The sequence below is a fragment of the Aulonocara stuartgranti genome (assembly GCF_965226115.1).
Source record: "Aulonocara stuartgranti genome assembly, chromosome: 3".
In the NCBI taxonomy this organism is placed as follows: domain Eukaryota; kingdom Metazoa; phylum Chordata; class Actinopteri; order Cichliformes; family Cichlidae; genus Aulonocara; species Aulonocara stuartgranti.
The window spans coordinates 32,510,637-32,531,061 of NC_138941.1; the positions used below are offsets into that span (position 1 = coordinate 32,510,637).

General features: G+C 41.1%; 1 protein-coding gene across 1 annotated transcript; it reads left to right on the top strand.

Annotated features, from left to right (window-relative positions):
- The first annotated feature begins 1,093 nt into the window (after nucleotides 1–1,093).
- On the top strand, nucleotides 1,094–20,184 carry sepsecs (Sep (O-phosphoserine) tRNA:Sec (selenocysteine) tRNA synthase). Its single transcript, XM_082527687.1, has 13 exons — nucleotides 1,094–1,286; nucleotides 4,251–4,449; nucleotides 9,450–9,563; nucleotides 9,642–9,796; nucleotides 12,137–12,255; nucleotides 12,422–12,580; nucleotides 12,752–12,905; nucleotides 13,089–13,191; nucleotides 13,289–13,418; nucleotides 15,745–15,836; nucleotides 17,598–17,691; nucleotides 17,820–17,910; nucleotides 19,635–20,184. Exons 3-13 carry the CDS (start codon nucleotides 9,450–9,452, stop codon nucleotides 19,861–19,863), a joined length of 1,440 nt encoding a protein of 479 aa, XP_082383813.1. The 5' UTR covers nucleotides 1,094–1,286; nucleotides 4,251–4,449; the 3' UTR covers nucleotides 19,864–20,184.
- Nucleotides 20,185–20,425: the final 241 nt, after the last annotated feature.

The window sequence follows — 20,425 nt, forward strand, 5'->3', positions numbered from 1 at the left end:
TTTAAAAAAATTAAGCTAAATGCTGGGAGGATGGTCTATTTAGCACCTGTGAGGGGCAGCGGCAAAATAGGTTTAGAGTAAATACAGCAAAGGAATTTAAAAACCCTGTGCTGTTAAATTATTACATACTGACTGTAAATAACACTTTAATGTTTTTTGTGCTGCCCTAAAAAATCTAAATGGAAAATGTATTTTATTTTGTTGTATATATATATATATATATATATATATATATATATATATATATATATATATATATATATATATATATACTTGGGTCAGCTGACATCAGTGATTGAGGTACTATATACATAAAGCATAAACGCTCCAACTGGCTTTTAGTAGTGATTAGGTTTAATAAAAGGTTCCAAGATGTTCTTTTTAATGAATTGTATGAATGTAGTGAAGTCGTATCAACTTTAAATAGAAATACTCACAAACCATAGAACCCTCCACTTTTACGCTTGTGTGGAGGAACACAAATGTCCCTTTTTTTGCTAGTTGGTGGTGACTGTTCCCACATCATGATTCACTCATTTACAACGGCTGTAAATGAGTGACTATCTAAAAGAAAGAAGGTTTTTTTTAAAAAACGTTATATAAATAAAGCAGTGTGGAAGTTATAAGTCTATCCGCTGAGCAACATCTAAATGAAACAGATGATGATGAATGGTCAGAAAGTGCGCTTTCATACACTGACGGCGTTTCCTGTCGTGGATGGCGACCACTTTCTGGTCTAGACGATGTTTGAATCATTCTGTGTGATTCATTAACAAACCGTGTCCTGTAGACATCAGCAAAATTTCCTGCTAAAGTGGGACTGTTTAAATTGCATGCCCTTACAGCAACATCCAGAAGTCGAGTAAGGTTTGCAGGCTTTTCTTTGTCATTTTTTTTGTTCTGTTTTTTTTTTAAACATAACATTATTTTACTGTGGAAGTACTTGGGGATTTTTGGGAGATTCTTCAGACCGGACAGGTTTGGACGGATTTCTCCTCGGAAGATTGTCCTGCTTAATCATTGGACCAATCGGATTCCTTGCCAGCGCCCAAAGGTGCCGGAAGCCGCACTCCAGAGTTCTTTGGGGCAAAGAACACACCTCCTGCAACAGTCAGCCGCCGACAGTGCTGCTACAAAAGTGGGTGGCGGAAGGCAAACCTGTCTTTTCAACCCTGAGCCTACTTTTACTTTGACTCGCGGATGTCCGACACTGGCGGTGGATCTTGGACGACGGACACCGGAGAGAGAGAGAGCTCTACTAGTTGCAGTTTCCCACAGAGCAACAGGTAGATGTGATGATACACCTACAGGGCAGTGCCATGTGCAGGGAAGAGGAATGAAGGCCCAGTTAAGTTGTCTCATACACTACAGGAGACTCTTTCTTCTCGACTTTTCTGTTTCCTTTTTCAAGGACCACGAAAATCCTATTTTGGAAATGCCAAACTGGGTGTTTTTGGAGTTCATTTGAGATGGAGTAATCCTACCTCTTAGATCGGCGTGGCACTTGCGCTCGTTGTTTTCAGACATCCACCTTTTTAATTTTTATTTTATTTCCTCCCAATCTTTAAAACATCTCCAGCAACATTTTTCATCTTCCACGCGGGAGTGGGGAACAGCATGGTGCGGACCTTGAAGCGCGGACCGTGCGGAACGTGTTACTAGACCACGGGTTCAGGAAGGAAGGCAAGATGTTGGCATAGCTGTTGAGTTGAAAACCCTGCTATGCCGACAAATTGCCATCTTTCTCTCCCCTATGCTGCCAAACAAACAGTGAATTTGTTGTTGTTGTTGTTTTTAGATTTATTTATTTATTTTTTAGCTATACCTGCGCTCAAAACCCTCCAGGAATATATATGCATATTTTTTAAATGTCGCTTTCATTTTTGTTTTGAACATGTGCGAACTCTTTCTATGCTGATACAATGTGATGTATGCTGTCAAATGTGGGCTAACTGTGTATAATCTACCTGTTACTGGGGCAACCTACAGGTTCACACAGCACAGGCACTGATTATGTATACATCATTTACAGTAAGCAGACAAAACAAAATGCATGGTTTACTCTCTCTCTCTCTCTCTCTCTCACCCTGTGTGTGTGTGTGTGTGTGTGTGTGTGTGTGTGTGTGTGTGTGTGTCATAAAATTCATTACATATAATTTCACAAAAGTGTTTTTTCTTTCTGTTGATTGCAAAGAAACTTTTTGGTGCAACGTTCTAATTTTTTGTCAGTGTAACATTAATCTCTTTATGACACATTCTGTTAAATATTGTTACAATTTTTTTAAAAGTTTTTACTCATATCCTTCCATCATCCTTTTTTTTCTCTCATGACCCAACTGCTTTTGTCATAATAGCGCATTTTATTCCCCCTCTGATGATTCAATAATCATCGATTATTAAATTAAAGCTTTACCTCATCCTTACAGGCAAAAATGTAACAAAGCAAGCAAAACAAGCAGCTATGTTATTTGAGTGTTTCCGTTCTATGCTTAACCTACTTCTAGCTGACAGCTGTTTTTCCTTGTTATTTTGGTAGATGAAAAGCATGGTGTATTTGCAAGGTAAGATAGCCTGTTAGATATTTAAGTGCTCAGGATTAGAGAAATAATGAAAATGTGTTGCATCTTAACTGACTTCAACTGTGAAGCGATTATCGTGGTAAGAAGAATTCGCAACATTCATATCACAACACTGAGAGAAAAAATCTGGGAAAAAAGGAGTTAGCTACTATGATATATGACAAATTCACCTGTAACTTTGCTTATTCAAAGTTTTCTTTTGGCAAATGAATCAAACTCAAAATAAAAGTGCATGGACAAGACGACAGAGTCTGTAAGCACCTGTATAATAGTATATAAGAAGAATGATTAGACAATAATATGTGATATTATCATAAGTCCATTACTGACCTGATTTTTTGATCTTGATATTTAATTTTTAAGTATTCATTATTGTGTCAGCAAAACTTTAGTGAGTTGGTAAACCTATTTTAATCACATGTTATACTGAGTGTGTCAACATTAAATAGAAATAGATGTTCTTTCTTAACAGTTAAGTTACTGCCTCTCAGATCATGTTTGCTTTCCTGCACTGAAAAAAGACTTCACATTCTGGAAGTGGCGGTGAATTTGCTTTGATGTTACTTATAATAGCACAGTAAGAAACATAAGGAAGTATGAGTGTATACATCATAGATTTTAACTTCAGTGCTCCCTACAGCTTTGTTTGGATTGAAACCTACACAAGTGTGATGTGTGTGTGTGTGATGTGTGTGTGTGTTTTAGTGTGTGCATAAAAAGGTAACGCTCCATATTGTTACCTTTTCTTTACAATATCTGCTTATTTGATTTTTAATGAAATTTTTACAGATGACAATTTTACCTTTATTTGTTTGTTTTCTTGGAGGCATACTTTTTTCATTAGTATATTGGCCTATATTTCCACTACAGGACATCTTTGCTCCTGCCACACTTTGAAAGTGCCTCATTATTGGTCCTGATCTTATAATTATTTGTGGCAGCTTATTTTGATGCAACGCTGTCACAGTTTACTCATTCAGCTAATATTAGAAATAATTCTAATATCTTGACATTGTTTGAGAGCTGAAATTAAAGGACCGGCATATGATATTATTTCAAAATGCATCAGTAGTGTGAAGGAATGCAAAGGTTAAATGTAACATAACACAGGTCCTAACAGCAATCAGACTGTCAGACAGTAAAAGTTCCCACTGCCCTTTATGTGCATAAAAAATACATAAGAAATATATGTGATAGAGTGTATTTTAATGAATATGTATACAGTAACATTTGCATGTAGAACAAATTTATTGTATTTTGTTGACATTCTACATTTTTAGCAGTTAGGCTTTTTAAAAAATTTTTTTATTGTTTATTTTTCTGATATGTCTGTTATTCTGTGTCTGTTGTTATATGTCTGTTTAAAAACCACAGTTATATTTTAAAGAATGACGGTGTGTAACTGTGACTTTATTTAAGCTACTGGTTTCTGCTAAAAGTTTACTTTGACCAAAATCTTAACTTTCAAATAAAGTTAAGTGTTATTATTTATTTACTGTAGCAATAGATAATAATAATGAATAATAATGAATATATATATATATATATATATATATATATATATATATATATATATATATATATATATATATATATATATATATTCCTCATCAAAAACAGCATTTGCCATAAAAGTTAAAGCTGACCGGCTTGCACATTCTATTTCTGCAGGCGGCCACCGACCGGCTTCTCTTCTCTCTTCACGCTGGAGCATGACTTTGCACAGCGTTGACCACGTGAGCAACGCTTGGTGGTCACGTGAAGGCGTCCTTCAGTCTGTCTGTGTGCTACTTTCTCATTCAGATGTGTGCGTACATGTCTGCGGTTTGTTTGGCGTCCACGTGAAGACATTTTTTTGGAAAACCGCGAGGTAAGAGCACGCACCGTGAGTTACCAGAGCGTCTCTGACGAAGATGCGCCGTGTTTTATTTTCCGGCCCGGAACACATTAGCTTAGCCTAACTTAGCTTGGCGGAGCTAGCCTGTACTCTGTTCCTAAGCAAACTCTGGATTGAAACCAGACTTCTAGCACTGAGTAAGTTAGCACTCGTATAACACAGGGACAATTTTAGGCTCAAACGTTTAGGTAGGGCTCAGCTTCTAATGGGGAAAACATTCATTTAGTGTTACATATTGCAATTTTTACATGAATCAAATAAGAATAGTTAATGCATATATGATATATATAGTTAATACAGCGCTGTAACTATCACGAGTCGTATACCACGAGATATTTTATAAAGAAAATAAATAATGACATAAACTGCAATCGTCAATTCGTTAGAAGGATGACGATTGCAGGTGATTTAAACAGGTCATTTCACTTGCACCTGCTTTAGGGTGGATCCGTAAACCTGAGGGAAAGGCTCAGTCATGGTGACCAGAGTTTTCCTGAGTAAGGCGGAAACAGATTTGCTGCAAAGCACATGTGACGATAAACATGCACAACATTGTTTCAGCCTCTTAACAGAAAGGCTGCCACTCCATGTACCTGTACAAGAAGCAATCTGATAATAAAGTTGCTTTTACATACAGGTTTTTGAATACAAAGCCTCATTTTGCTGTAAGGACTCAACAGAGGGCATTAGGCATCCCATTTCAAGTGTGCTACTGAAAAGTTTTCCTTTTAATTTCACTACCTGTAAATAAGGTAAATGAACATAGTAATTGTGACATAAGTTACTGAAAGGTTTGGAAGAATCCACATTTAGCACACTGCTTAGTTATGTGAAACATTAATCAGTGAATGCAGGCAAAACAGAAGGCACCTTGGCTTGATAACAGCGTTGTAGACTTTGGTCACTCATCCGCTCTTACTGGTTTCTCTTCACTGACATCATCCTGCTTTTGCCCTCACTCCCCGTCTCTATTTTCCTCTTAGTCTTTGTGTTGTCATTAAAAAGTACATGTAACACTGAAACAGTATTTAAAACCCAGTGAAAGGCATAAACTGATCCATATTAATTATCCATCTATGTCAATTGCAATGTTCAGATTCAGTATTGCACTGATACTGATATATGAGGTAAAGCAGCGGCCCCCAACCTTTTTTGTGCCACGAACCGGTTTAATGTCAGACAGTATTTTCACGGACCTTTTTTAATGTGTCACAGATAAATACAACAAAATAAAATGATACGACCAAGACAGCAACTGTGGTATTTTGTAAATATAATAATAAACGCAAATTCACTGTGTAATTGTGTAACTTTATTAGCAGCATCCTCCTGAAATGCACCAACAACATTGAGAGTAACATCCCCCTCTCTGCCCCTTAATGCTCTCTGGTCACTGTGGTAATGCGTAAATATTTATTTCAAAATAAGACACACAATTACAACACGGGAAAAGACCCAGGGATAAAGTTCACACCCGGGCCTCAACTCTCACGGCCCGGTAACAAACGACTCCGGTCCGTGGCCCGGGGGTTTGGGGACCGCTGAGGTAAAGCCGTCTTTACTTTCGCTCATTAGAATCCAGTTATATGTTAGTTTGTTTTAATCATTTATTTTAGAAAACACATTTATCAATTCATGAAAAAATTACATTTATAATAAACTGTAGTTTCTTTAAATTAGTTCTTTAAATAAACAAGCTTAGCTCCACCAGAATAGAAAACTTTGACAAAGTGAAAAAAACTGGCTCATCATCTCTATTCTAGACTATATTAGCTAACATTTGTGACACTATTTTGAGAATAAATATACTTAATGGTAATGACCCTGCAGCATCAGAAAAATTTGCACTTTTGCTTGCTAACGTTTCAGTTGGTGTTTTAAATCCGTGCCGGCTTGTGTCATGAAATTACTTCTTCATCTCCTTTCTGTCACGAATTTCATCATAATATTGGGAATGCTGGACTTTTAAACCTGTTCTCCTTCTAATCTGATGTCTCTGATAGACGTTTTTCGGAATATAACCTTAGAAAAAGATGTCTAATAATATTAAAATATGTTATTAATACGGTTATTTTTAGGGGCGCTAAGATAAAATTTAGGGATGCATTGGTAAAAAGGTCTGGTGTAACTTTGGCATTTTTAACAAACCTGTCCCTTTATAAAACATTGAATGAGCAGTTCGTCATGAGCTTCGTGCGATAATAATTAGTAAACTTACCTAATGATCGCGAAAGTTAAGAGTTACAGTAAAAACACATCCTTGGTGCCAGTGTGAAGGAACGGAAACTGAGGAGTGCTTTGCTCCTACAACAGGAAGAAGCCACATTACCGCAGTTTGGCCTTTATGAACATAAACAGACGATTTTGTCAAAGCTTGAAGCAAAAGTGAAAGATTTCAAACCTTTTCACTTTTCATAAATGTTATTATTTATCCGGAGATGGACCCCAGAAAAGGAGGATGCTCTGAGAGACTGCTATGACACCACAGACTGGGATGTGCTCCTGAGCCCACATGGTGAGGACATAGAGGGGGCGACACACTGTCTTACAGACTACCTCAACTTTTGTGTGGACACAGTCGCCCCTGCTAAGACGGTACGGTGTTATCCTAATAACAAACCGTGGGTAACACAGGAAGTCAAAGCTGTCCTCAACATGAAGAAGAAGGCTTTCAGGAGCAAAGTGAAGGAGGAGATGAAAGCAGCACAGCGGGAGGTGAAACGCTGCCTGAGGGAAGCAAAGGACACCTACAGGAGGAAGGTGGAGCAGAAGTTGGAGAGGAACAATATGAGGGAGGTCTGGAATGGTGTGAAAACCATCACAGGACACAACACCAAGAAAAGCACAGTGGGGGGGACTGTGGAGAAGGCAAACGAACTCAACAACTTCTTCAACAGGTTTGACCAGCCCACAACCCCCCCACCCTCACCCTCACCTTCACTACAGAGTCCTCTCCCCACTCTCCTGCCTCCCTCGCTTCCCCCCCTTCCTGACACCATGACACCCCCCTCCTCCAATCCCTCTCTCAGCAGCAAGACATCTCCCCCCCTCCCCTCCTCCCAAACACCTCCCAGTGTCACAGTGGATCAGGTCAGGAGGCAACTGAGGAAGCTTCGCCCCAGAAAGGCAGCAGGCCCAGACAAGGTGTGTCCTAGGATGCTTAAGGCGTGTGCTGCTGAACTTGGGGAGCCGCTACAATGAGTCTTCAACCTCAGTCTGCGACTGGGGAGAATGCCCGCCCTATGGAAGACATCCTGCATCGTCCCGGTCACCAAAAAGAACCAGCCCAATGAGCTGAATGACTTCCGACCGGTGGCACTGACGTCACATCTTATGAAGACTCTAGAGCGGCTCTTCCTCAACCTCCTCCGACCACAGGTACAACATGCCCAGGACCCACTACAGTTTGCATACAAGGCGGGTGTCGGAGTGGAGGATGCCATCCTGTACCTCCTACACAGAGCCCACTCACACCTGGATGGGGGAAAAGGCACGGTCAGGATCCTGTTTCTTGACTTTTCCAGTGCCTTTAATACCATCCGGCCCTGTATGCTTCAGGAAAAACTGAACAGGATGGAGGTGGACCCCTGCCTGGTGGCTTGGATCTCCGACTACCTCACCGACAGACCACAGTACGTCAGGCTGAAGGACATCACGTCTGACACTGTGGTCAGCAGCACAGGAGCACCACAGGGAACTGTGCTGTCCCCTCTTCTCTTCACCCTGTACACCTCTGACTTCTGCTACAACTCTGAATTATGCCATATTCAGAAGTTTGCAGATGACACGGCCATCATGGGGTGTATCTGGGATGATCGGGAAGAGGAGTACAGAAGTCTGGTGAGGAACTTTGTCGCATGGAGTCACACAAACCACCTGCAACTCAACACCTCAAAGACTAAGGAACTGGTTGTGGACTTCGGGAGGTCCAGAGAAGGTCCACTGCCGGTTCAGATAGAGGGGGAGGAGGTGGAGGTGGTCAATAAGTACAAGTACCTCGGGCTGTGGGTGGACAATAAACTGGACTGGTCATGCAACACAGAGCACCTGTATAAAAAAGCCCAAAGCCGACTGTACTTCCTCAGGAGGCTGAGGTCTTTTAACATCTGCAGGAAGCTCCTGAGGATGTTTTACCAGTCGGTGGTTGCTGGAGTACTTTTCTATGCTGTGGTGTGCTGGGGGAGCAGCACAGCAAAGAGGGACTCATCCAGGCTGGAGAAACTGATCAGGAAGGCTAGCTCTGTGGTAGGCATGAAGCTGGACACTCTGGTGACAGTGGCAGAGAAAAGGACATTAAAGAAACTGCTGGACATTATGAACAATGCTGGGCATCCTCTGCACACGGCCATAAACAATCAGAAGAGTCTGTTCAGTGACAGGTTGCTTCTCCCCAAGACAAGAACTAACAGACTTAAAAACTCCTTTGTCCCACACGCCATCAAACTGTTTAACTCCTCTCTGGAGGGGAGAGGGAGGGGAAACAGGAGGACAAAGGAGGGGGGAACAACTAAGCTGTAGTGCCTCTTCACCTCACTGTACAATACCTTGTGCAATACTTTTTGTAAATAGTCAACAGTGCAATAGACTCAATACTTGAAATGTGCAATTCACTTGTATTTTTATTTTTTATTCCTATTTATTCTATTTATCCCCTTTGTATATTTTATTTATATTTGTCTCTGTATTTATATATGTGTGTGTGTGTGTGTGTGTGTGTGTGTGTGTGTGTGTATATATATATATATATATATATATATATATATAACAATTCTGTAACTGTAACTTCGGTCGTTGCTGTGCTTTTTTTGGAAGTCGAATTTCCCAGAGGAACCCACCCGAGGGATTAATAAAGTTCTATCTTATCTTATCTTATCTTATTTTCCCCTATTGGTTAATTTTGTGAAATAAGCATTTGTAGAACAGTTTGGACACCCACTGCACTGACTTACCACAAAGTTGTGTGTTTAACACAGATGAACAGCGACAACTTTAACCTGAGCGAGAAGATTGTGTCACCTTCCTACATCCGTCAGGGATCGCAGGCTCGCCGTGGCCATGAGCAACTCATCAGACAGTTACTGGAACAAGTACGCTCAAAGCTTTCTTTTGTTTCCTCATACCACTGCAGTGAAGACACTTCCTCTTTCATGTTGTGTGTGTTGCAGGGAAAGTGTCCCGAGGAGGGATGGAGCGAGAGCACTGTTGAGCTCTTCCTCAGCGAGCTAGCTGTGATGGACAGCAACAACTTCTTGGGTAACTGTGGAGTAGGAGAGAGAGAAGGCCGGGTGGCATCCAGCCTTGTGGCAAGACGACATTACAGGTTCAAGTTTGCCCGCCAGGCCTTATGCGTTATTAGCGATTCACTTTTAAACCCCGAGTGATGGATTGTGAGGCAGATAAAAAGCAAGCGGATCTTTTGTTGTTGTTGTTTTTTCTCTACGACAAATATTTCGTAGTGCAGGATTGTGCTTAAAGCGATTCTGATTTAGAATAGTTGGAAGAAAAACACACTCTGCGCCCATCTCTGTCACACTTGGAGACACACTTTTTTATGTTGCCTACGTACATCACCACAGTGGATTTTAAATAAGACAATCAAGATGTGATTGAAGTTAAAACTTTCATTTTTAATTTAAAAAAAGTATTTTAAATACTTTGCTTTAACTGTTTAGGAAATAGTTGGATTAAAATCTTTTGCCGTCAGTGACTGGATGAAGTGTAAAAGCCATGGACATGGTCTTCTCTTCTCGGTCAGGCCTTTACCTCAGCCACCTTCAGTTTGTGCTTAAGTAACTGAAAAGCTGCTCTGTTGGGCTACGATCAGATGACCACCTTGGCGATTTAGGAATATCCAGTTTCTTTGCCATGAAAAACTCTTGGTTGCTCTTGCAGTGTGCATTGATTCAACATCTATTTGCAATGTTACGTACTCGATTCCTTTGGCAGCTATGCAGTACAGTACTGCTCCTCTGCCGTACATGCTGGTTTCATCTGTCCCAGGATTTTCTCCATGTCCGTGCAGGCTCTGTTAGATGCTTTCTTGTAAAGTCTGTTCTTCCCGTTCTTGAGTGTAACCAGCAGCACATCACTGTAAACCCTCCATATTTTTGTTCATAAATGCATCTCTTGATTTTGGACTTTGTCAACGATATGCCTACCTCCTTGAGTGTTTTTCATTTGACTTGAAGTTGTGAAGTTTTTTTCTTAGCTATGAAAAGAATTTGAAATATTTCCTAATTAAAGTCTGTGCTCTTTAAGGCCTTTTGGTGTTGCTGGGGTGATCAGTGCATGGCTTCTTTCTAAGAGTGTGCCAGATTGTTGAATGACAGCTAAAAATAAAGAAAAAGATTTTCCACATCTTTGACATTAAGAGTTCCAGTGAACAGATACCACATTTTTTGTTAAACCCCTTGAATTAAAGTTAAATGTCTAAAGTTAACTGACACTCTGATTGTCACTGTGGTGGTATATAGAGGCAAAACTACAAAATCTGTGTCATCATCCACATGATTATGGGTCTGACCGTCAGCCATAAATTGGTTTGAGGTCAGGATGCTGACTCGGCCGTTCCAAAACCATGATTTTCTTTGTTTCAGCCTCTGTGTGTTTTGTTTAATTGTTTTATTGCGTGCACCAAGCTTTTCTTGTTCTAAAGTTATCTTTTAAAATTTATTTTATGAGGCTTACACGTTGCTCTGCAGTTTTGTTGTGATTCTTTGTCACCTCCAAACTTGGTGTGATCCTAGGGAGAATTGGGGGAGCTGTGCTATACACACTTCAGACCTCATTTCCTTAACAGGGACACTTGATTGATTCCAGGTTGCTTTTGGGGAATGGCTAACTGAAATTTACTGTGTTTGATAAAGACATGAAAACTTTTTGTGTGTTATTAGTTTAAAAAGACTTATGTTTGCTTTTTGAACACATTTCATGAATAATAAGTGCAAAACCTTTTGTAATTCTAATAGATTTTGTTGCAGTTTGTCTGTAACGAGGTAAAAGCACCTATACTGATATACAGATAAGGACAAAATTATTAGCCCCCTTATGAAATGTAATTGGCCTTTTTAACAGAACAAGTGATTTTCAATGTAGCATTTATAAACATACCAGTTTTCTTCAGTAAACAAACTTTACCGGGGTGAATATTATTAGCCCCCTGAAAATCAAGGATGTGCTTTAACTTTGTAACGCTCACTGCTTGTAAAATCAAGGTAAAACTGAAAGTTTTCTTCCAATTTACATACAGTATAAAAACGTCAGAGTTTGAGCTGTCACTTGAAAAAGCATCATTCCAAAAACAATAAGTTTAGAGAAAAGGATTTGTTGCAGGAGATGGATAATGATTTTATTTATTTGTGCAAAGTAACATGAGCGTCCAAAGTAAAACAGGATGTTTGAAAATGCTGCGTTTAACAAAAGAAGGAAAAAAATTAATTGCTTGCTCTGTTTACCTGGGCTTTCAAAATACTTAATAAAACAAGGATGTTTCATAGGGGAGCTAATAATTCTGTCCTCACCTGTATCTGTGGGTTTTTTTTAAATTGGCCTTGCACGCAGATTTATTACACTGGGCTGTGAAATGTCAGCTTTGTGCTCATCACGGAGTTTAGGAGGTCGTTTAACTGCTCGTGTTGTGACATCCAGCTGTTTTGTCTAGGCTGATCCACGGCATCGGCCGGTCAGGTGACATCGCTGCTATTCAGCCTAAAGCTGCAGGATCCAGTCTGCTTAACAAACTGACCAACTCAGTTGTCCTGGATGTTTTAAAGCTTGCAGGTGTGTAGCTCTTATCAGTTACACTAGTATTTGTGATAAGCTAGATGTTAAATTTTGCCTTTTCCTCCCAAATGTCCACTTGGTAAAGTGTATGGAAGTCTTTATGTAGAATTAACGAAAGGTTTCGAAGTCTTATTTTCAGTTGTCTGCTGCTTGTGCGTTACAGGCGTCCGGAGTGTGGCCAGCTGCTTCGTGGTACCCATGGCTACAGGGATGAGTTTGACTCTCTGCTTTCTGACCCTTCGTCACAGGAGACCCAAAGCTCGCTACATCATTTGGCCTCGCATCGACCAGAAGTCCTGTTTCAAGTCTATGATCACAGCAGGTGACCATATGACTCGTATCCAGTGTCCTGTCAACCTTACATCCTGATCAGCGAGCACGTCTGTGTTTGAAATGTCATGGATCTTGAAGGGTTCAGATTAATTGTGAAAGTGTTTCACTTTATTGCCATCTTTAAATCGTTTGCTTACATTAAGACTTACTGTTTTCTCAGGCTTTGAACCTGTGGTCGTGGAGAATGTGCTTGAGGGTGATGAGCTGCGGACAGATTTGGAAGCAGTTGAACGCAAGATTGAAGAGCTCGGAGCTGAAAATATCCTGTGTGTTCATTCAACGACTTCTTGCTTCGCCCCACGGGTCCCTGACAGGTCTTGTAAGCTTTCATTCATGCCCTCAGGTTTTATTATGTCATGTTATGTATGTGTTGATGTAGGCTGCCTGCAGGATTTCTTACTTTCAAAGGAAACATAATGTATGTTGCTTGTTTTGGCTCATGGTGTGGGAATAAGGTATGCACCATTTCTAATACTGTTTGTTTTGGGGTCTTGCAGGCTTGAGGAGCTGTCATCTCTCTGCAGCAAGCATGACATCCCCCACATAGTTAACAATGCATATGGCGTACAGTCGTCCAAATGCATGCACCTCATTCAACAGGTATCAACACTCTTCACTGCACAGTGCATGTAGCAAGTTGATCTGGAGCTCACCTTTGAATGCTACGATGTGATTTTCTCGGATTGTCTGTCATCAGGGCGCTCGTGTGGGAAGAATCGATGCCTTTGTACAGAGCCTGGACAAGAACTTTATGGTTCCAGTAGGTGGTGCTATAATTGCAGGCTTTGATGAGTCGTTCATACAGGAGATAAGCAAGATGTACCCAGGTGAGTGTTAACGCTCACTGGTATGAAACAATAACCAGGTGGGCATGTGTACCCATGCAGATTTGTGTATTTACATAAAAGCAAATGTTTTGAAAGTTTCAAAGTGTAGAGCACAGTTTTTAGTTTTTATGCACTGCCATATTTTAGTAAATTGGTAATAAAGCATGAAAATGTTTGAATGATTCGTTTTCATGCTTAAACATAAGATGACTGTTCACAAACATAAAAATCCTGCAGCCCACTTTGTGTTTATTGTGCCCTACTCTGATTAACACGCAGGGCTGCAATCAAGCATTTTATTCTTGATCTTTTGTTGATTTCCTTGTTCAGGGTGCTACAATCATAAAGCAGTAAAGTCCCCGTCGTTTCTCTATTAGCTTTGAGGACTTGTTAACATGTAAATGTTTAATAATAAATATATTACAGGAATTGGAAATGAAAAGAAAAAAGTCCACAGTCCATCGAGAGGCACTGGGCTATAAAATGGGATAACTGATGTAGTATGAAGAAACAGGGTCTTGTTGTTGTTTTTGTTCTTTTTTGTTGTTGTTTGTTTAACTTCAAACCTTTTCAGCACAAATTTCCCTCTTTCCTACTTTTTCTTCTTGACCCGAGACTGCAAAGGTAACCGCATTGTTCCCGTTCTAAATGTTAGATCCATGATTTCTAACAAAATCTCACCACTAGTGCATTTTAACCATCATCGCTGAAACTGGGGTGCATTTCATTGGGACTGTTGATGTCCCCATGGTAACTGAATTCGCTACAATCCTACCTGCACTGTTCTCACACTGTCACAAATCCATCCAATCAGAGATGGTATGAACTTTGCACGAGGGAACTGGGAGGTTAAAGGCCAATGTTTAAACCAGCTGCACTGGACAACTGTGTTGTCACTGCCATCAGATAATATCTAGAGAAGTTCATTGACGTGCTTTTTAAACATTTTGGGTAACTCTCAGAAAGCAGCAGTAAGACTGTGCACTGCTCTGTGTGACTAATCGGAATCTGCCTAAGCCAGCTTTTCACTTTGGTTTATTTGTTTAATTTTCTCATGCTGCAGTTGAGCTTCTGTCAGTGCTTGGAAAGTGTCCAGCTCTGATACCTTCCACTAACTGTCATCTGTGGGTATACTGTTACACATTTTCTTTTCTGTCAGGCCAAATCTGAACTGAAGTTATACCAGCTCATAGAAAAATGACACCAGGCCCGCTGTAGAAATGCACAGGACTTTGCATTCAAAACACTTTAGGTTCATCCCGCCAGCAATCAGACCGATGAACCCTCAGTAACCCCGGCAAGCGTCTTATTTTATTTTCGGTTTTTAGTTTCTTTACTTGTCAAAAAGACACTAAATTATTTCACCAAAACCTCAAACTATCAGGGTCAAACTTATTACCCGATACTCCAGTGGGATTCAACTCAGGGCTTTATGCAGGCCAGTCAGGAGTGATGTATGTTTTGATTTGTTGTTGTGCTGGAAGTCAAAGCGATGCTGACTGCTTGAGGTTTTTTTCCTGCCACCCTGATGAGATCACAGTTCCAGACACATTGCAGCGTCCCCACAGCAAAATACTCCCACCACCGTGTTTCACTTTGGGGACTGTTCTTTGGGTCGTATGCCTCTCCCTCCAAACACGAGCAGCGTCTCTGCAGCCAAACAGCCGTAGTTTAATCTCATCTAACCAAAGCCGTGCTTCCAGTATGCATAGAGTCCTCCTCCAGGCTATTGTTGGGATAGTCCAGTCTGGCTTGAATGTGACTCTTCTGACAACGTGGAGATTTTCTCTGTCTGAAATCTCGAGGTCAACAAAGACTCTGCGTTTAGTTGTCGTGCAGCTTCCCTGCCTGGACGTCTGTGTCCTGAGCTCCATCGCCCTTCTACAGTCCTCGACACACTGCTCTGAGGCTCTTGATGCTTAACAGCGTATTTGAAGCATATGAATGTCAAAAACCGTGTTTAAAAGCCTGCACTCATCTTCTTTTACTCTCCTGCCCTTTCTAATTGATCCCAGAGGTGGATGCGTGAAGCACAAGCCGGCTAACTCATTCACCAATGTGTCAGCAGCTGTTCTGGGGCATTTTAGATACATCTCACTCTAATTTTCTTTCAAGAGTCTTTGAAATGTTTTCCTTCCTACCTCTGCCGGGCTTCTTGTGTACTGTGTGAAGAAACTAGTGTGTTTAGAAATGTTATGTTATGTTTAAATCCTGTCAGGGGGCTAATAATTTTATCCTCATCTGTGTAAGTCAAATTGGATTGTTGTTAAACATTAATAACAAGCTTCTAGTTCAGTTTGACAGCAGCTTCTGGCTTCTCTTCCAGGGAGAGCATCAGCCTCACCTTCCCTCGACGTCCTCATTACCCTTCTCACGCTGGGAGTCTGTGGCTATAAGAAATACTTGTCAGAAAGAAAGGTGAGAGTGGTGCACACGTCACCTTTTTATACGGCTAAAAATAGTTCCTCACTTAGTTAAACGTGGCTGTTATGTCTGCTGGATGTTTCCAACATGTATGATGAGAACATTATGGGACTGCAGGAGTATCAGGTGTATATTGTAGTCGGTCTGAATATGTCTCTGTGCCGTGTCAGCGTCTTTCCTACTAAAAATGGCAATAACTTATATAAGTTGTATTGAGTTGCAGTTGGCTATATGTTACAGTTTTCTGTGTGTGTGTCCTTTTTTGCTTCACCTGCGTTCTCACTGATGATAGAGACTGTGGACTTGTGTGTAGTGAGCTCTGTGAAGGAAGGAGTCCACTATAGAAAGATAAAATTGATTCTTTGAGAGTTTGAGAAAACCTCCCCTGGTGGCTTCCTGCTTTAAAGCAGAGTTGCTCACAATGCAGCATCCTCCTCTTTAGATGATCGGCACTGCAGCATTCTCTCTCCTCTAAACTGCTGCTGCGCCGTAAATGTGCTGCAACTGAGAGAATCTGTTTGTCCTCACACTCAGAGCACAGAAACTCGAAAAGGAATAACACTTTAAAGTAGAAGTTTTTTTTAGAAATTACCCCGGATTCATATACAGAAATTACACGTATTTAAAAATGATGCCATACAATACTCAAAGTGGGATATCGGTGTACAACCTAATCCGTAGCTGAAATGTATACCTAGGAGATTCCTGTGGCCTCTTGCCTGACCCGACACACCATCAGAGCTTATTGATTCCTCTCGGTCCACTTTATGCATAATTAATGTACAGAACCATTTTTTTCCCCATAGAGTCTGCAGAACGTCTCTCCCAGAATCACGAGCTTTTAATAATTCAAGCGTTTCATCTGTTTAGGTTCATTTACTGCCTCGTGTGTACCACCGGTTTAGATAATGTCTGCATAATGAAAAGAAGAAACGGGTGATGCGCGTGCTTTTGTTTTAGTCGGGGCGGCCTTTGACTCGTCACAAACACAAACTTATTGTCCTGCACTCTCACCACCACTTACGCTGTTCTCCTCCTGCAGCATAATAAAGTCATCCTTTGTTATTAGAGGACAATGGACACTTAGAGACACTTGACATCATTGAAATGCTGTTTGTGTTTGACTCTTGACAGGGAAAATATTTTCCCTCTTGATGCTTTCAAACAAGGACAGTATGAGTCAGCAGAGTGTGCCCTCGCTCACACACACAGACGCAGTGAAAAGAGCTTCTTTGGGGAATCTGGAGCTGGTAGCTAGCAACAAACGCACTGTGTTTAGTTGTCGTGTAGCTTCCCTGTTTGAACGTTTGTGTCCTGAACATCATCGTTCTATTTCAGTCTTCCACACGCTGCTCTGAGACTCTCGGTGCTTAATCAGCGTATTTGAAGCATGTGAATATCAAAAACTGTGTTTAAGAGCCTGCAGTCCTCTTCTTTTACTCTCCTGGCCTCTCTAATTGATCCCAGAGGTGGATGTGTTAAGAACAAGCTGGACAGGAAATGAACATAGTGCTTGTACTGAAGCTTAGACTGAAACAGACACACATACAGGGTCAGGCAAATAGGGAAGAGTTTGGTCATGCATCCACCTGCTTTGTTGGAAGATTTGCTTGATTAGCAATAAAACCAAGGCTGCTGCTGCTGTTAAAATAAGGCTGTGTCTGTATGCAAAAAGGAGTATTGTAGTGCTATTTATAGATCTTGTGTGTTGTTCTGTGTCTTCATCCTTCTTGTGTGTATTGGCATGGTGTGCAGGAGATTTATTCGTTCCTGGCTGAGCAGCTGAAGAGTCTGGCTTCTGCACACGGGGAGAGGTTGCTTCACACCCCTCACAACCCCATTTCTCTGGGTAAGCTCAAAGTGCTGGTTACGTATCAATTGATCCTTACTCTGCTTTTCTGAAATGGCATAAGTCTTTCTGGCTTTGCGTTTGGTCTCAGATGTTTACTGACTTCACTATGCGCCTCTCTCTTCCAGCCATGTCTCTAGATGGTCTCCAGGCCAACAGTGACAAGGCGGTGACTCAGCTAGGATCCATGTTGTTCACCCGACAAGTGTCAGGAGCCAGGTAAGGCCATGTTGATGATGTGGCCTGGAAATGGACATGGAGGGGGGAGAGAGAGAATAACAGGATAGGGGAGTGTGTGTGTGTGTTTGAGTGGGTTTAGAAAGATGTTGCATTTTGCTCGGCAAAATCAGCAATCAGGCAGATGGATCTGCTGAATACTGAGCAGCGGAAACTACTTTAGAAAATTAAGACAGCCCTTCCTATCACAGCCGCATCCTAAATAAAACAGGATGTTTCCATTAGATGTTGAAGGATGTGGTCTCCTCTGGGGCAGCGGGCACCAGCTCTGAAAGCAGCAGCATTAGTGAGGAGGATTTGTCAATTTTTAACTGTTTCGTTCTCACTCTGTCACATGAATCGATGGATCTGCATAAATACACAATTTCAAATTAGGAGCATGGCCCCCACCACCCCCGCACATTTCATTTTGTGTTTTTTCTCTTTATAGTTTTCAATCGTGCATGAGAGCTCATCTAAATATTTTATATATCCAGAATAAAAGATTTATTTGGGTCATTCTGTCACGATTGTTTATAGTGTTGTTTGGAATTTAATGCTCCCAGTTGGATTTTTCCAAGGTCCTAGTGTGAAGTGTAGTCAAATGTTTTAGCCTTGTACGTCCTGAGCATGTTGTGTTTTCATAAAAGAAAAGAAATGTTTAAGATTTGAGTTTCGTGAACAGTTTGCAGCTGTGGACGTGGCATTAAATGAAATGCTCTCAGAGCCAAACATGAATGGGAGGCACCCGGCTTTGGATTTTCACATCAGTAGTGAGCTTTTCTCTTCTCCAGCTGAAGAGATTAATAGAGATCTTCATCTGATTCTAGTGCATTCTGCTGCCATTGTGCTGCGTGCACAGTCCTTATAGCTGGGCAGTAATTGATTTCACATTAAAGTGAGTCTAAACTCTGCTGACAGTGGTGAAACCTTGCCAGAATTTATGGCCACGATTATTATTTACAGTATTGCAGTTGAAACCAGGTGAAGTCCCCGCACATCCTGGTCCAGCACATTTCAAAGGTGCTCTGTTGGATTGAGATCTGGGGACTCTGAGCTCAGCTCATTTTCATGTTCAAGAACTCCGTTTGAGATTATTTGAGCTTCATGACGTGTTGTAAGCAGCCCTCAGAAGATGGGTCCTGCACACTGTGATCCTAAAGGGATTCACGTGGTCAGCAACAATACTTATTGTAAGCTAAAGTTTTTAAACAATGCTTATTTGGTACTAAGCGGCCCAAAGTATGCCAAGAAACCACCACCAGCTGCCTGAACAAAGCAGGATGGATCATGTTGTTTATGACAAATTCTGACCCTACCATCTGAATGTTGGGCGTATGGTTGTGTGGGAAGATTCCAGCAGATCAGCAGTTTCTGAAATACTCAGACCAGCCCATCTGGCACCGGCAAACACGTCACATTCAAAGCATCTTAAATCACCATTCTTCCCAGTTCTGATGCAGAGTTTGAACTTCACCAGGCCTTCTTCCTAAATTCTCTGAGTTTCTGCCATGTGACTGGCTGATTAGATATTTGCTTTAACAAGCACTTGAACAGGTGTACCTAATTAAGTGGCCCATGAGTGTACATTGCAGTGTTGGTTTTATTTGTGAGACATGTTGATCTGCGGTAAATATTGCATAAAATAAAGAGGTTATTTTTGTTGTTTTTTACATTATTGTTAAAATCCCGTTGCTCTGTGTTACTATGTTCACTCGTGTTTCCAGGGTGATACCACTGGGCAAGGAGCAGACCGTAAGCGGACACACGTTTCGCGGGTTTATGTCCCACTCGGAGTCGTACCCCTGTCCTTACCTCAACGCTGCCTCCGCTGTGGGTATCACTCGAGAAGATGTGACGGTCTGCATCAAAAGGCTCGACAAATGCCTGAAAACTCTGAAGAAAGAGGGCGGTGCGGTGTCTTCGTCGGACCAAGAGGTCTCTATAGGAGAGTGACTGAACTGAGGCTGAACATTTCAACAGGAAGACTTTGACCTTGCGCTGCCTTCATGCAGTTCTTTCTGATTTGGACTGTGTGTTTGTGTTATGAGTCATTACTTCTGGCAGTGAAACACTGTCCAGGTGGTCATAAACCAAAATAATGCAAGCACGTGTCACTGATTAATTCCCTCATCAAGTGATAATAGGACAAAACGTGCATACACATGCTGCTTAGGAGCATCTGGTCATAGACCAAATGTATGCAAAGACTGTTGTTGACTGTGTATGTTTAACTTTAATTTAAAGCTAATTACACATCCAGCCTTTACAAAAGGACCTCTCATGTGTCTCTTCTTTCTTTCACTTTGAAAACAATCTCTTTTTCTCGTACACTTCCCCCCTCATCATTACATAAAATAGTGCATCTTTGTAATGTCATATGTTTTACCATGCCTTCTCCAGTGTACGGTAACGTGATGCCAGCGGTACTGAGCCATTAACTCTGTCTGAACCCTTTTTATTCAATAAGCTCATTTATTTTTAGGCTCTGCAACAGATCACACAGAGCAGATAATCA